Raw genomic sequence first — 15,404 nt, forward strand, 5'->3', positions numbered from 1 at the left:
CCAGAAGTTAAGAATGCAGATGGGAAAATTAAGAAATACATAGTTTAATCAGCAAGTAGAGGTGAACACTCCATAAAGATTATGACCTTCACTATGTGGATCAGTTTTGTAGCAAGGCTGATGTTTGTCACAGCAGGAGATTAGAAGTTACCTGAGGAATGAATATTTGTCACATTCACCTCCGTGTCTCTGATTCCTGATAGGAAGAATTTCAAAAAGTTGTAATCGAGCAAACTAATGATCATCGAGGCTATTGTCTTTGCAAAGGAGGTTAAGCAGTCTTTGGAAGTCCTTCCTACAGCAAGACTGGTTGCCTCATCTCTTTTTTATCCATTTTGTTGTGTAAATCTTAAACAAAAAACCCACAGTTTTTAATATTTTTTTCCCTAAACCAGTAAGCTTGGAGGAGCTGTTTAAAAAGTAGACCTATGCACTACTTCCCACATGGACAGGCACACTCTCTCTGGCAGGCCGTTCCTGTTTCCCTGAGACCCTACAAACAAGAAAATTGATAGTACTATTAAAAGAGTTTGTGATTACACTGCAGTACAGAAATCCATAGTCAATCACAGCTATGGTTGGCGCTGTGACCATGAGTCACGAAGCTCCGGTGGAATCCAGCTGTCGTAGGTAAAGGATCATTTTGTTCTTTGAGAAGAGTCCTAGAACCGTGCCAGCTACGACTGAGCGGTTTGCCTTGTGCAGTTTTCGGTGTGCTGTCCTGGCTTGACCTGTGTGGTGAGCAAGAATTTGCTGGGAAGAGAGCTTGTGGCAATGCTCAGCCTGGGTCAGGTGAGAGTCTTGGACAATAAAATTTGGTGACTTCTTTATAAATGTGAGAGCTAGGGTGCTCCTTAGAGCACACAGGAGCAGCAAAATGATCCTGTTTTGCAGATCCAGATAGCTTTGTTGGGATTGTTTCCCACTGAAGTCCCAGCAAAGCAAAAATATTTAGCTGTCAGGCAGTGCTAATGCATGGTTTGTAAATTTGATTTGATAATAATAGTGTTAAAATTTCCTAAATGTTTCAGGTAGTGGTACCTTGATAATTGTACCTTACTAAGCATGTTGAAATGAAGGAAAGTGTCCTAGCAAATATAAGTTGAAACAATGGAGAGGCTGTGTGATAACAGTACCCCAAAGCCTATTTCAGAACTAAATAAAATTTTATATTTTATTTATATACTCCTATACTATTTAAATACAATTATATAAATACCGCTGTTCTTGAATCAGGAATCACAGATTAAATATAACATTTTTAATGCTTGAGTTTCCTTAGGTAGGTCCAGACTGGCTTTCAGCCTCTCCCATAGGTTTTTCATTTGATACCTTGGCAGGAAGGTGCATGAATGGAAAGTTGGTTAGTTAAGGAACAGATTCTTATGGGCTTTTTGGTTATTATTATTTTTTATTAACATTAGAGTCAGGAAAACTACTCCTAGCAGCAGCTCCATCTGTAATGAAGTGCTTTTTCCATGTATGTTGACTTCTGTGTTTTGGTGTAGTTCAATAAATACCTTTCTGTGACTACTTATTGCTTTTGAGATAAGTTTATAATCTATTTTCAAAAGTAATGATTGTTTCAAGTGTGGCTTGTTTTTCACTGATACTTCCACTCCATGTCCTAATATAAGCCTATGTAGAATTCAGGATTTAGCAATTTATCAAGATCAAGCAGTCAGATAGCAATATAGCTAGTGTTGGGTGTTGCGTTCAGAGGGTGATATTGTGTTATCAGATTTTTGAATCAACAGCATAAGCAGAGCATTTTGCCTTTGTAAAAGTAACTTCTGGACTTTTTCCTCTGTTGTTGGTGAATTAACGTATTGTGATCGTGCTCTTTTGTTTATCATATTTTTAGGCAATTGAGCTGTCTCTGAAGTTCCTATATCAGTTCTGGACTGGCCCTCTTAGGATGCAGCAGGAGGCAGTTTTATCAGTTAATTTTCTTATTCCATGACAGTGCACGAGTCAGAAATGTTGTGAAAATTGTTAGGTGAGGTTTTTTGATTTGTTTTGCAAAAATGTTGAGAATTTATTATTGGAATTTTTATATGTCACTGCTACAATAGAACTTACTGTCTTGTCATAGTGACTAGGAGATCCATTGCAGCTTCTGATTGAAAATAAATTTATGACAAATCTCAGCTAGACTTTTAAATAAATGTAAAGTAAGCTAAGTTAGTAACAAACATCATATCAGCAAGATTTTGACCCAGTTTATATCATTCTGTTCTGGAACTTGTATCAGATTCATGTAAGTTGTATTTCAGTTTTGCTGTGTAGGATGCTTGTAATTTAATATTATATTGTATATGACTTACCTGAAGAGGAAAATACCAAAAGTGCCAAGTGAGCAGTGGGGAAATAAAGACTCTAGGAAAAAGCATAATGCCTGTTCGTGTATTGTGAAAGCTCAGCTTCATTTATTCGTTGCTGATGCCTTCCAGTCTACAGGTGTTTAGTATGTTTGAATATGTCCTCTTTAAGTCTACTAAATCTTTGTAGGAGCGCAAAGACAAAGTATTTAAAACTGTAGAGACTACATGTAAAATGTTTTGCCTGGGCTTTGCATAAATAGTGTTTTTATGTAAAAACAAATATTTTCCATTGATTAAATATCAGTTACAGGTATGCTGTTTTAATGTCATAAAGAAGAGTTGTCTTGGAAAATCCTAGAGCTTGGTGATGGGGGTGGTTGGTTTTGCCACTGCCATGGGAAGTGGTGGAGCCACCACCCCATAACTTTCGAGTTGGCATGGAATTACCTGTATTTGTCAAAGTGGTCCAGATACCGAAGAGGATATAATTACAAAATGTGATTTTCCTGCTGATAGACAGGCAGCCATGCAGGAAAAGCCATGCATAATATCTGCAGTCAGTTTTGTTGATGTATTTTCATGAGAAATTTAGTGTACTGTATGGATGGAGGACTTCTTACTGGTGTTCGGACTCGAATGCTAGATGTGATTTTTAACCAATTTGCTGCTTGGATTTTGTTGTTTGTTGCAAGTCATTTGAGATGAACTCACAGCTTTGGAGGCACAAATTGCCACTGACTGTAGCAGGCTCAATTGTTTTGTACTGTAGCTTTTTCTCCAGAATTGATTTGAGCACAGCCATAAGTCTACTGCAACACACATTCTCTCTTGAACTCATCAAAGAAGCAGCAGTGATTTTCACTTTTCTGTTGAATTACCTAGTTTTTTGAAAATTGAGCATTATCTCTGAGCTGTTCAGAGAATTCTTGCAAAATTACAGTTGTCCTTATAATGAGCTCTTCTCACTATCATTTCAAAACCTTTCCATTTAAGCTTTATACATCTTTGCAAGAAAAGATGTATTGGAGTGTTCTTCATATTCTGAATAATTTTGGATGCTACAATTTTCATTACAGCCCCTGACAAAATTCTGAATTATGGGACGTAGGATATTTACAAGGCTTCTGCCATTTTTTCCAGCATTACACATTATGTACTGAGAGGCAAGTTTCATTATGCTTTCTTGCATCTTTTTGCTTTGTAAGCTATTGTGCTACTGCAAGTCTGACAAATCTGCAATGGCTGCTGGAAAATTCCTTTAAGACTTTTCATTCAAGTTTGTTAGAGTTCTGTAACCAGGACTTCTATCTGGGGGGAATAAAAAAGTAACAAAAACAAACAAACAAACAAAAGTCAGGTGTGTGAGAAATCCAAACACAGATGAGGACTCTCTTCATTTGTTTGTGAAGCTGGACTTGTCATCCTCATCTGAACTCTCAAACTTTCACAGAAGAAAACATTGGCAGAAAGATCATGGATGGCTGTTTCAAAGATTTTTGGGAGACTGAATTGGAATACAGGGTATTCAAATCTCTGATGGTACTTGAACAATAGAATAATAAGTTTTAGCTTTTTTTCTCTATATCTATTTATACTGATGTGGCAGAGGATACCTTGTCAAATTCAGTGGCTCAGAAGATAATATGTAAGGCACCAGATCTAGCATCACTGGGAGAGCTTTTCTTTCCTAGTGACGTTGTTCTGCCTTGGAAGCTGCATTTCTTAAGCTGTAAGGTTGTTGACCTCAGGGATGAAGCACCTAAGAGCAGGAGAAATTTCTTTCTTGGTACCAGGATGAAACTTTGAAATGCATTAGAAGTGTAAAATAAAGAAAAATAAAGAATTCTTGTTACCTATTTTTTCCTCTAGCTTTTGGTAAAGATAGTAAAAAGGAACTTTAGAAGATAAGGAAGGAAAGGCAAGAAAAAAAAAAATGAAGAGAAGAAGGAAGCGAATAAAGTAACTAAATACACACAAACACACACACGTGTATATTAACATGAGAATTAATCTGAATGAAATAAAAAGGAACCAAACTAACTTACTCTTCTAATCTTGAGTTATTTTTTGCAAGGCACTTTTAAATGGTTTGATGGTATGTGAGATGGTATATTGATTTGTAATGGACTGTAGAGCATGCTGCTTTAGTGCATGAAGGCAAATGGTTGTAAAAAACTTTCCATGTGAACTGCATATATTTTGCAAAGATGGTTGTATAACCTGTCCCCTTCCTCTTTTCTTTTTATAAGAAAAGTGCTCTTTAGCCTATGTATGAAAGTTGGTCTTGGGTTCTTGAGACGATCTTTGACTGATTTTTCAGTCTGAAGTGAACTCTCTGGTTCATTGTAATTATATATATATATATATATATATATATTTATCTCATCATATCTCATTGCTTTCATCTGACTTCAGGCTCACCAGATAAAAGAATTTAGTTGAGTTTTTAATATAGCAGTTGGCCTGTAGTCTTACACTATCAGTTGCATGACCAGATTTGACCACCAGCAGCATTTCTGTTGCAGTCCCTGCTTGTAAGAGAATAAATATTGTTTTTATTTTCCAGTGGAAGTACTTGGTGATGCCTGTAAATGAATCAAGTGGCTTGCAAGCATAGGCAAAGGAGCCTAAAAGAGCTAAGCAAAATCTGCTTTCAAGTCATGGAGTTGTTCACCATTTGTTTTCCTAAAAACCCTATTGACATAGCCTTAGAATTTAGCAAGAATAGGCATTTTGCTGTCAAGTCTCTCAAGATTTCTCACACTTCAGTGTGGCAGTGGGAAGACTTTCTGCATTTATGGATACACCCTTGATTACTTCATGACTGGGGGGAGTGTTGGAGGACAAAATAAAAATATAAACCTGTAAACTCAGACTTAATATAATGTTCATACAAAGCTACTAATAATGTGCTTAAGAAAAGAAAACTGCGTGAACTTGCATTGGCACATGGAGCCATCTGTTGGAGCAGGAGGTTGATATGGGAAAGGGATTGAAAATATATTTTTTTAATCTTTATTTTTAAATGCTGTTCATATGGTTACAGAGGAGGAAAGACAACAGCTACAAATGGATAACTAAGTAAAAGAATATAGAAACCACCTGTCACGATTTCATGGGAGACACTTTCTCCCCTGTTCTGCCGGTTACGAGGAGCTGTTGGCTTGTGGCACTTGCTGGAAGCCATCTGCTGCGCTGATACCTCCTGCTCCGGTCTGCTCCACTGCCCTCCTGCTTGGCTTGCTGGAGGAGCAACCCTTCTGCTTCTGGGTACAGTAAGTCTTGAACTGGGTTAATGGAAGCAGCAGCCCTGTGCTAATTCGATGATGTGATACTTAATTTGTAGCAAACCTGAGCATCGGGCAAGTGAAAGGAAGAATTTATTTAGCAGAGTCCTCAATGCTAACAGTTGTATTTTTAGGGCATAAGTACAGAGAGAGAGCAACGCTCCCCGTTAGATCAGCTCCATTGAGTTTGTCTCTTTTCATGTACGTTACTGGCTGTCAGGGCTTCTGGGTGACCTTCAGCTGAGACCCTGTCCTTAGGTGACTCGCTACTGTTGTTGCAGAACAGGATTTTGTTGTGAGGACATACGGAGGCTTTTATACACCTAAGGTCGAGTCTGGGCTCTCTTCAAAATCAACCCTTTTTCCCTGTGAGGAGAGGAGCATCAATTTTAATGGACTGAAAACCCACTTTTTCTGAAGCTAACCTTTGCTATGAACAGAACAAAAAATAATAATTTTAGAAATGCTCTGCTCCACCTTGCCTTGTCCAAGGGACATATAATCATGTGCAATAATTCTTCACTCATAGGATTATGCTTCATTTGGTAATCAGGCTAATTTTTAGGTATTAATTTAGCAGATTAAATAAGTGTTATAGTGCAGGTTTGGCTGGGGAGTTGTTTAAGCACTGACCATAATAACTTAGAGTGGAATACTTTATTTTTCCTTGAATCAGGTGTTAAAACTTCTTTTCAGATTTGTATGATTTTGGGATTCCTATTTCAGGTCTGATCAGTTGGCCTTTATATGAGAGTGACTTGTTTCGCACTTGGCAATGCAGCACAGACATTTAATCTGCTCATTGAGTTCAGCCTTTCAGACAAACAGGGAGAATTAATGCCAGAGCTTCCAGTTCAAAAATGCTTCCATCTGGCACTCTAGTGACCTTTTTATATTTGCGTTCTTCCATATGACAAAGACAGTTGGTTTAACATCAGCTTTGACTTCAGAAAGAAAAAGGCCATTTTTGGAGTAAGCCTCCGAGATGGGCTGTCTCACAGATTTATGAGCAAGTTTGTGCGAGGTACAGCAAGGATCCCATGATGTCACTGGATACCACTTTCAGTCTCCAAGCTCTGTTTTCAGTAGTTGCTAGTTCACAGCTAACATAGCTGGCAATATCTGTATCCACATAAAGTTAAACAAATAATGTCTGCGAGTTGTAGTTCTGGGACATTCATTGTAGAGCCTGTTACATCCAGAAGTTACCACACAAAAATGGCAGGCCATCGGCACAGGAAAATAAATGTCTTATTTTATCATAATTTTTTTCCTCACATCTTCCTTCCTTGTCAGACTGTTACTCTGTTTCTTGTCCTTTGTTTTTTCCCCTTTATTTTTCTGTCTTACTCAACTTCTCTCACTGCTTTTGTAGCTGTGCCCATCAGATGTTCGAACCAAAAACCTGGTGCATCTAAGTACAGGGAAAGGTGAATGCTGAAGGGCATCTCTTAAATGTGGGCCTGACTATGCTGGTTGTTCCAGTGTGTCACAGGTGATGTCTTTTAGCATTACGTGCTCTACTTCCCCTTTCGTAATTTTTGTTCCCTTATCTCATCACTTGTTCTTCCTTGATCTTTTTCCTTAGCACAGCCCGTGCTTTCCCACCAGTTAAACTCTCTTCTCGATCTGTTCTTGTCTGGTTTTTGACTTGTTGGTGCTGCAGCTCCTTGCTGGGGCAGCTGCCGGCCTTCTCAGGGCAGATGGAGGGAGCAGCCTCCCCTCAGGGGAGCAGCTGAGGGCAGGCCCGCGGTTGTGACATGGCAGGTCCCTCCCGATGTTTTGTTCTCCAAAGAGAATGATCCTCAAGACTGTCAGTTCCCTTTTTTATTTTGAACAAAGCTGCTTATAATACTCCAGAACATTCCCAAATGATGTTTTGTAAGTAGCAAATGTCAAATTCCAGTGCTGCCAGAATCAGCAAATGACTTGTGTAGTTCTCAATTGCCATGGTACCAAGGCACGACAGAAAACAACATGCTTATAGAAGATAATGAAAACTCATACCCAGATAGGATTTTTCAGTGAAAATTAATGCTGGCCGTATGCTCTCAGCAATTCAGCTGTTGGGTTAGTAGTCACTTAACTATTTATGATTCTTTTCTTTATACATCTGTCAGCTAAATGCAAGTGCTAAGTCTTATTCTCAGCAATAATGAGATTGTTGTGCCACCTTCCAGAGGGCTTTGGCTCTACAAATTATAATCGATATCTTCATAACATTTCACTTAAAAAGCCCAAGTGCTTTGCAAAATTAATTAGTGCTCCTGGTTTCTCCTTGTGACAGGGGCAAGATCGTTATTACAAACAGAGAAATGGAACTGCAGAGAGGTTAAGTGACTTCCTTGCCTCAAGTCATTCAGTATTTTTTTTTCACATCATGGGTGCTAGATCTTGGATTTCTCTATATAGGGTCCTTTTGTATTACTTCTATTGAAAACAGTGCAAATAGGGGAATTCAGATGTTCTGTTTGGATTTTTTAGTAAGAATTTTGGATGTTTGCTCTGGTATTTACCCAGTTGACCACTTCTTCCCAGGATGCTCACAATGACAATGTCTAATAGAGAAGAGTAGCACTAAAACATGGATGGCATTTTTTTGACATTTTATGTAAGTATGTAGGTACTGGATGACCAAAGTGAAAATTTGTAGGGTGCTACATGTAGGAATCCAAAGTCAGGTATAATGCATCTTTCTAAAAGATATGATGAGGTTTAGAATAGTATGTCTTTACACTTTACGAGCATATATATTTTTTTCCTTTTGTGTGGTAGGATGTTTGGTCTGTCATGCCAAAGCTAAAGAAAAGATTGTTCTTTGTTACCGAGGATGTCTTTATTTGTATGAATAAATTCCAGTGATATGGGACAGCCAGTCTTTTACTCAGCACCCTAACAGGTAATTAATTCAGGGGACATTCATGAACGTTTTAAAATTCATGAACCATAAGCACTATAAATTACTTACATGTTTTAACTGATTACTCTCACTCTTTAAATGCTATATAACTTGAAACAGTAACTGAATTAATCCAGAAACCTTGAATTCTAAAAATACTGTTTGCTTGGGAGCTCTGAATCTTGCCGACAGTGATGAACTGAAAAAAGCTTACACTGAAACTGTATCGGGGCAACTAAATTTGATAGTTTTATTTATTTATTTATTTAACATTAAACCCAAATGAAGATTAAGGAATATTGCGTGAAATGATATAAGGTGAATCAAAAGATATCTTTATTTAGAAATGGTTCCATGAGTGGTTACACTGCCTTTATTTAATGGGGCATATTATGGAGTCTTGGATGGAGCAAAAATACACTAGTGATTTCTGTCTCTTCAGCAGTAATTTTTATGGGAAAAAAAATGGGCTGCTTGCAGACATTATGTCTTGAGATATGATAAATACCGTGATGTTGAGGTGGGAGATGTAGGAAACTGCAGCCCAGTGATCCTTACTGATGTAATGATGATTAAGCGTGTTTATCCTACAGCAGCCTTGGGATCTCAAACTGACTGTGAGACTGAGTAGGATGAGAGGGGAAGAAAAGGCTGTCCGAGCTGCTTTGTTGTCTGTTGTACACCATCTCCTGATTCTGATAAGCAACTAAGAAAGTTGCGAAGTATGATCTGTTTTATGCTTTTTTTGTGGTTATAAAATTAGGAATTGTAAAGTGTATGATGTTTTAATGTTCTGGGTGTGTGGTAATGTTTTTTCTTACTTTAAATAAATAAAAACACACACAGAGAAGCACTAAAATAACCTCTAGTACCAGAGTACACTACCTTTTGTGGGGCTGCTTTTTATTTTGGTTTACATTGCCAGAACCTATAATAGCTCAAGTAATATTAGAATTGCTATGACTGTTTTGATTTGCGACTTAAATAGTCCTTTATTTGTTTGTTTATTTATTTTTCAAAAGTAGAAGAAGAGCACTTCAGGCAACTAGAAGGTGGATCTTTGTCCTGTAGGTTTTAAGTGGCAAAACGACTTCTGTCTCATCATCTCTCATTTTGTCTTAGCTTTTTAGTTAAGACTGACTGAATAATTGGGGACAAATTTAACAAGTGGGTATAGATCAGCTATCAGGGTGTGCAGAGTGAATGAGACATCAGTGATGGTTCTGGTTACTACGTGGGGTATTGGCATAGTGTTTGGCAGCAGGGAGAGAAAAAACGAAAGGAAGTAAAACTTTATTTAACATTAATGATCCTTATGTAAGATGTAATGGGCAGGATGTTCATGGAGCGGTGCTTCTGTCTGACAACACCTAGGCTGACAGGCATCTTTTTTTCCAAGACTGGGGTCAGGGACTCTCAGCTATTAATACTGCTACCTCACTGGGTAGGAACAAACATACATGGCTATTTTCAGATTTCCCATGAAGACGCTGAGTCCCTGGACAATTTCTAAGTGTTGCTTTGGAAATGCTTTTCCCATACAGTAACTTCAAAATAACAATAACAATAACAATAAAAAGAGTTTCTGTATAACTGCTCTGTTCTCTACGGAGAAGAGCAAGACTCCTTCCAAAGGGAGGTTCAGAGCTGGAGTCTAGTAGGTTGTCTAGGACTTTGGTCTTGGAAATGAAGCAGAGACTTGAGGTATTGATGTCCTATATGTAGAGATTGTTTGTGTGAATACCATACATACCATTCCCTTTTTTTTTTTTTTTTTTTTTTCACCTTTTTTCCTTGGAGGCAAGTGTCACTTCCATTGAAATTGTCTGTCCCTTGTCCTTGCCCCTCTGTAGCTGCTTTTGCTTTCATCTGTTTCAGCACGCTTCCTCAAAGAAACCTTGGTGGGATTCTTGCCAAGCTGGAGCTCCAGTGGTGGGAAGTAGGCACAGCTTCCCTTCTGTTTCGTGCCTGGGCAGCCGAAGGTTCCCAAAACGAGAGGCAGTGAATCAGCCAGTGACTTTCCCAAGCCTTTACAATTTGGTGCAAGGTTGGGAAGGAAAATAACACCTGCTCAAACAGCCTTGGCAAGGCAGAATGTTTTGCTCTATTGTCTGTTGCATTTGTAATAATCTATAGTTATTAAATGTATTAAGTCAATTGGCTTTTTCTTTATCCTGTTTTCTATGAAGAAGAGAGAAGGCATAAACTGAGAACAGATTTCTCCGTTCCCCAAAGTTAGGGAATCTTCTGCCAGAAATACCTCTTCTGAAAGAGAGAGCTGTGACTACACTACACCTGTTCTAAACACCAAGTAGTTTCTGAAGTAGTCTATACATCTGAAAGTTATGCTTTGTATATTATTTGTGGTGGGAAAAGTATCAAATCATGGTAGAAGCTCCAGAAGGGCAGAAAAAGTTGCTCAGTGTTGACATACCTGAATGTTTATTTGTACAATGTTTTAAGTTTAAAAAAACACACAAACAAAAACAGAGTAATTGAAATGCTTAATAGCTTATGATGTTTGCTACATTTTCATTAAATGGATATCATATTTATACTCTCCTCTTTCTCTTGATGACATTTTTTAAAGCATAATTTTCATTTCGTGTATGACAAACCAAGATACCACCTGTATTCTCTGTGGGTGCATTTGGGGTAAATATTTGTAATGGTTAAGGTGCCATTGATCACATCTTCTTGTAACACTGCTTTTAGATTATTGTGACATTTACATCCCAGTTGAGTGTGTGTGCTGCACTGTGTTAAGTACAGCATTACATAGATTTATAGAGTAAGGGCAAGAAGGGGGTAATGAATCATACGGATTGACTTCCTATATGTCATGAGCTGTTACACTTGTTTAACTTTGGTTTTCATTCCAGTAACTGTAGCTAAGCAGATATTCAACAAAATCATCCGGTCTTGAGGCAGCAGTGGATGATTTTGTCATCTTTATTGGAATGCAACAGGGGGAGTTCTGGACGTAGGTTTAGTGAAAGGGTAGTCCCCATTCTAAAGAGCCTGTGGCTTAAGCAGATAACACATGAAATGAGGTATAAAGACATGCTCTGCCTTACAGATGGCAAAATGAAGTTATAGAAAAATTCTGATTGACTCTGAAGAGCACACAGGAGCTTCTGAAAGAGGCTTTTGTGACAAATACTGTGTTTTAATTGAAACATAGTCCTTTATCTTTCATGCAAAAAGCAAGCTGGAAATGAGACATTAGACGTGTGACTACCAGAAAGGAGCTACCAGATGGGACAGATTTACTTTTGTAAGAGCTTCTGAGAAGAATTTTTATCTACCTTCAAGTAGCTGAGATTTATAAAAACCACTTTTGCAGTGCTGGTATAAGCAAAAATGATAGTTAAAAGGCAAAATCAGTGTAGTAGAAAAATTCAACCTGTGCTGTTCTTCAGAGTGATCTGGTCATCTCAGTGAAATCTAAAACCATTTCTGTGCACAGGAAGGCTTCCAAAACATTTGCACTGTTAAGTCACTGTAAAATAAGTCACTGTGAAATAAGTTTGACAATTAGCTGGAGCTCAGGATGGCACGTCTGCATGCCCTTTACCCAATGGCAAAAGCAGGGTTATCGTGGTAGTTTAGTTCTTGCCGATGGAGGGAAAGCTGAAGTCACTAACATGTTTGCTGCAATGTTAGGTGTGTAATGCTGAAGCTATCGCCTGTGCTCAGTACTGGTGTTTTAGACTCACTCAGATTTTATAGAGCGGAATTTTAAGGTTAAATTTGACTTCGTCTGTGACGATGTAAAACAAGCACCTAGATACTATTTCTGCTAAGAAAAACTCTCAGGCAAGGTAGATGGGTTGGAAATGTGTATCCTTAAAGAACAGCAGAAGCTTGGCCCCGTTAGTTTCTCAGTGCTCAGCGGTCACTTGGTGAGATGTTTAATTAATGCCAGCAGACTATTGCGGTCGTTGAGAGAGAAGTGATGAATGAAACAGCGCTGGCATGAGAAGTGCCCCAGTAACAGAGCAGGGAGCAGTCTCTGGTTTTGCACTTCTCTACCATCTTCTGTCTTCTTCACTGGAGATGCTGCTGTGCTGTGCACCCTCTGGGGTGCCTGACTTCTGCCCGGGGGGTTGGCTGCTGCACATCTTGCTTCCAGCCATTTGCAAGTTTGAGGGTGGCTGTTAGAAGATGATGGCGGGGAATTTTATCCCACTCCTGACTCAATCAAGTGACCTGCAGGTGAAAGTGTTTCCCTGCAATATCTAATTCCAAACTATTACTGCTTCCAGTGTAGAGACGATCAATAGTAACAGATGTGTAGCTTTTATTTTATTGTATTTTATTCCTTTTTTCTTTTAATGCAAGGCCTACTTAGCCCACATTAGTGTACGACATGGAGACTTTCCAGTGGACAAAGAAATGAGACACAGCAGTCGTGGCATTGTTAACCATAGCATGCTTGTAGCTGTGGATTCCAAACACTTTAACCAGTCACAGGTGGCATTTTGTAATTTGGAAGGAAGACAAGTACAGCTTTTCACCTTTTCTCCCTATCCCCTGTCCCTGTTTTCTAGATCATAGGATTTCAGAGGCTAAGAGATACTTACTAATTTATTTGCATCCACGTTGATTAAGCAAAATGAAAGTGTTGCTATTTTAACTGGAATTTCAGTTTACGTTATGTCAAAACATCTTTGTTGGTAGCAACCATCACAAGAACACGAATCTGGAGAGGACAGTGGGAAGTATGTGGGTGCAGGCCTGTGCATAGTAGGTTTTTTAGGAAAAAAAAAAAAGCCAATTAATTTTACAAGAAGGCTAATTAAAAATTCTTTGTGCAGCAGCTCTTTATCTTTTCTCTCTGAAGTAATAGACCAAAATTACATAATTGCTTTAATTTTGGCCTTAGAGAGTACTACCATTTGGATAGAAGGGGGGCTGTTCCTCTTCTCTGTTAAAAGTTGGTTGTGTTTTAGTCCTGGAGAAGCCACGTTAATGAGAAGAAACATGAACCCTTGTAAAGCTGGCTTGTAATGCTAGTAATGGCCTTAATTGGAGCTGAACTGGTGCATGGTAGTTTGGCCAGATGGCACTGTGTGAGAAGTGCACTTTAAATTTTTAACGTATGAAAAAAAATCTTTGATCTGCTGTTACAGCTGATCATAAAACCCACGAAATGTTAAAAACTCAAGGTATAGCCACATGGTACTTCTGTAAACAATTGGAATAAGTTGGATTTCAAGGCACAGAATTCCTCAGCGGAAGAGGCAAAGAATAATTTTTTGGAGAAGTCTGTGTTGGAGACATTTGGGTTATGCAGGAAGAGTCCTGTTTACATCTTATTTTTTTTTCTTCATGTTACCCAGTTTATGGCAGCAGCTTTTCCACAATGCTCAGATTGTGGGTGCTTAAATGGAACATTATGCTTGTTTAAGTGTATGTATGAGAACAGTAGAGTTGATAGCAAATTATCACTTTCTACCCTTAAAGACTTGCAGATATCTTGGAAAAAATACATTGGAGATTCTTTTGATTTGCCTTAAGTTTCAAGGAGCATCTAGGGTCTGTCTGCAACACCTCTCATAGCTTTTCCCTATAGCCTGAGAGCTAAAAGCGTTTCTGTTCTTCCTTACATAAAAGTGGAATCTCTTGTGCAGTATGCAGAAGCTGAAACCTCAAACACCCCCAACCACACCCCAAAACTTGTGTGATTTTAAGAAACTTCTTATAAATTGCAGTGTGAAAAATACATAATATACATAAAACTATGTAACTGGAGTATCTGAGCTCGCTGTGCTGCTCACTGAGTTCTTTTGCACGAGCAGTAACCTATCTGGGTAGCTCGGGAAGCAAGTTGCAGACTTCAGGGCTTGGCAGTATCGTACTTGACCGTAAGGAAGAATTGAACTTCTGAGCTTTAGTGCGCTATTAAGCTGTGGTCTCACATTTCAGTGCCTGGGAATTGATTTACTGATTTCATTTTCTGAGACATATGGTGATAATAATAATAATAACACTGTATAAGCATTATTTAAAAATAAAGTAATATACTGGTATTGGCTCTCTGGCAGGCCAGCGCCAAAGTGCACACCCAAACTACCATCATTTATTTAAGTTTAGGCTCATCCAATTTTAAACAAATGGAAATCAATACTGCTTGCAGATATCAGTGGCTAGATTGGAGGAAAAAGCAAAATGGCGTTGTTGCTAGGATCAAACTGTATGAGAAAACACACAAATGAATTTGACCTATGTTCCTCTTCTGTTTTTTTTTCTTCTTTTTAGTACAGAGTAAAAACATACAGTTTTTATTTTTATGACTGTTAGTGTGTGTCCCCTATGTAAAATGCTTGTGTGATTTTAATATTTGAATGGAAAGTAAATGTCTTTGTATTCCAGTGCCTTTTTTGATGGCTGATACGTGGATCGATAGGACTTCAAGCCTGTTAAAATCAATAAATGCTGTTTTTTCCTTTCAGATATGTGTCACAAAGATGTCTACAAGGAACTGCCAGGGAATGGATTCAGTGATCAAACCTCTGGATACAATTCCTGAGGACAAGAAAGTCAGGGTCCAGAGGACACAAAGTAGTTTTGATCCATTTGAGAAACCAACCAACCAAGTGAAGAGGGTTCATTCGGAGAACAATGCTTGCATTAACTTCAAAACTTCATCTGCAGGGAAAGAATCACCTAAAGTCAGACGGCATTCCAGTCCTAGCTCTGTAAGTTCACAAAGCTGATGTCTGCACGGCAAAATGTTGGATTTAACAACACTGAATAAATGGTTTCTTGCTTAAGAGGAAAATGATTGCTTAGAAACAAAACAAGAAGCTTGTGGCTGCCATTAAAAATGTTTCCCATGTATAGTTGTACTGTTTCATTTAAAATATAATATATAAAAAGAAAATGAAA

General features: G+C 38.3%; 1 protein-coding gene across 10 annotated transcripts in view; it reads left to right on the forward strand.

Annotated features, from left to right (window-relative positions):
- The window catches only part of CDK14 (cyclin dependent kinase 14), a 327,735-nt gene that overhangs the window by 66,597 nt on the left and 245,734 nt on the right, over nucleotides 1-15,404 (forward strand). For 9 of the 10 annotated variants that reach the window (XM_040545762.1, XM_040545765.1, XM_040545764.1 and 6 more), the window contains one exon: nucleotides 14,969-15,214. In XM_040545762.1, the coding sequence (XP_040401696.1) occupies nucleotides 14,969-15,214 (246 nt within the window). Of the gene's footprint in view, nucleotides 1-1,864; nucleotides 2,000-14,968; nucleotides 15,215-15,404 lie in introns of all 10 variants that reach the window. The other variant, XM_040545759.1, reaches the window with a different exon arrangement.

Source organism: Cygnus olor, chromosome 2, assembly GCF_009769625.2.
Source record: "Cygnus olor isolate bCygOlo1 chromosome 2, bCygOlo1.pri.v2, whole genome shotgun sequence".
Lineage (NCBI taxonomy): Eukaryota > Metazoa > Chordata > Aves > Anseriformes > Anatidae > Cygnus > Cygnus olor.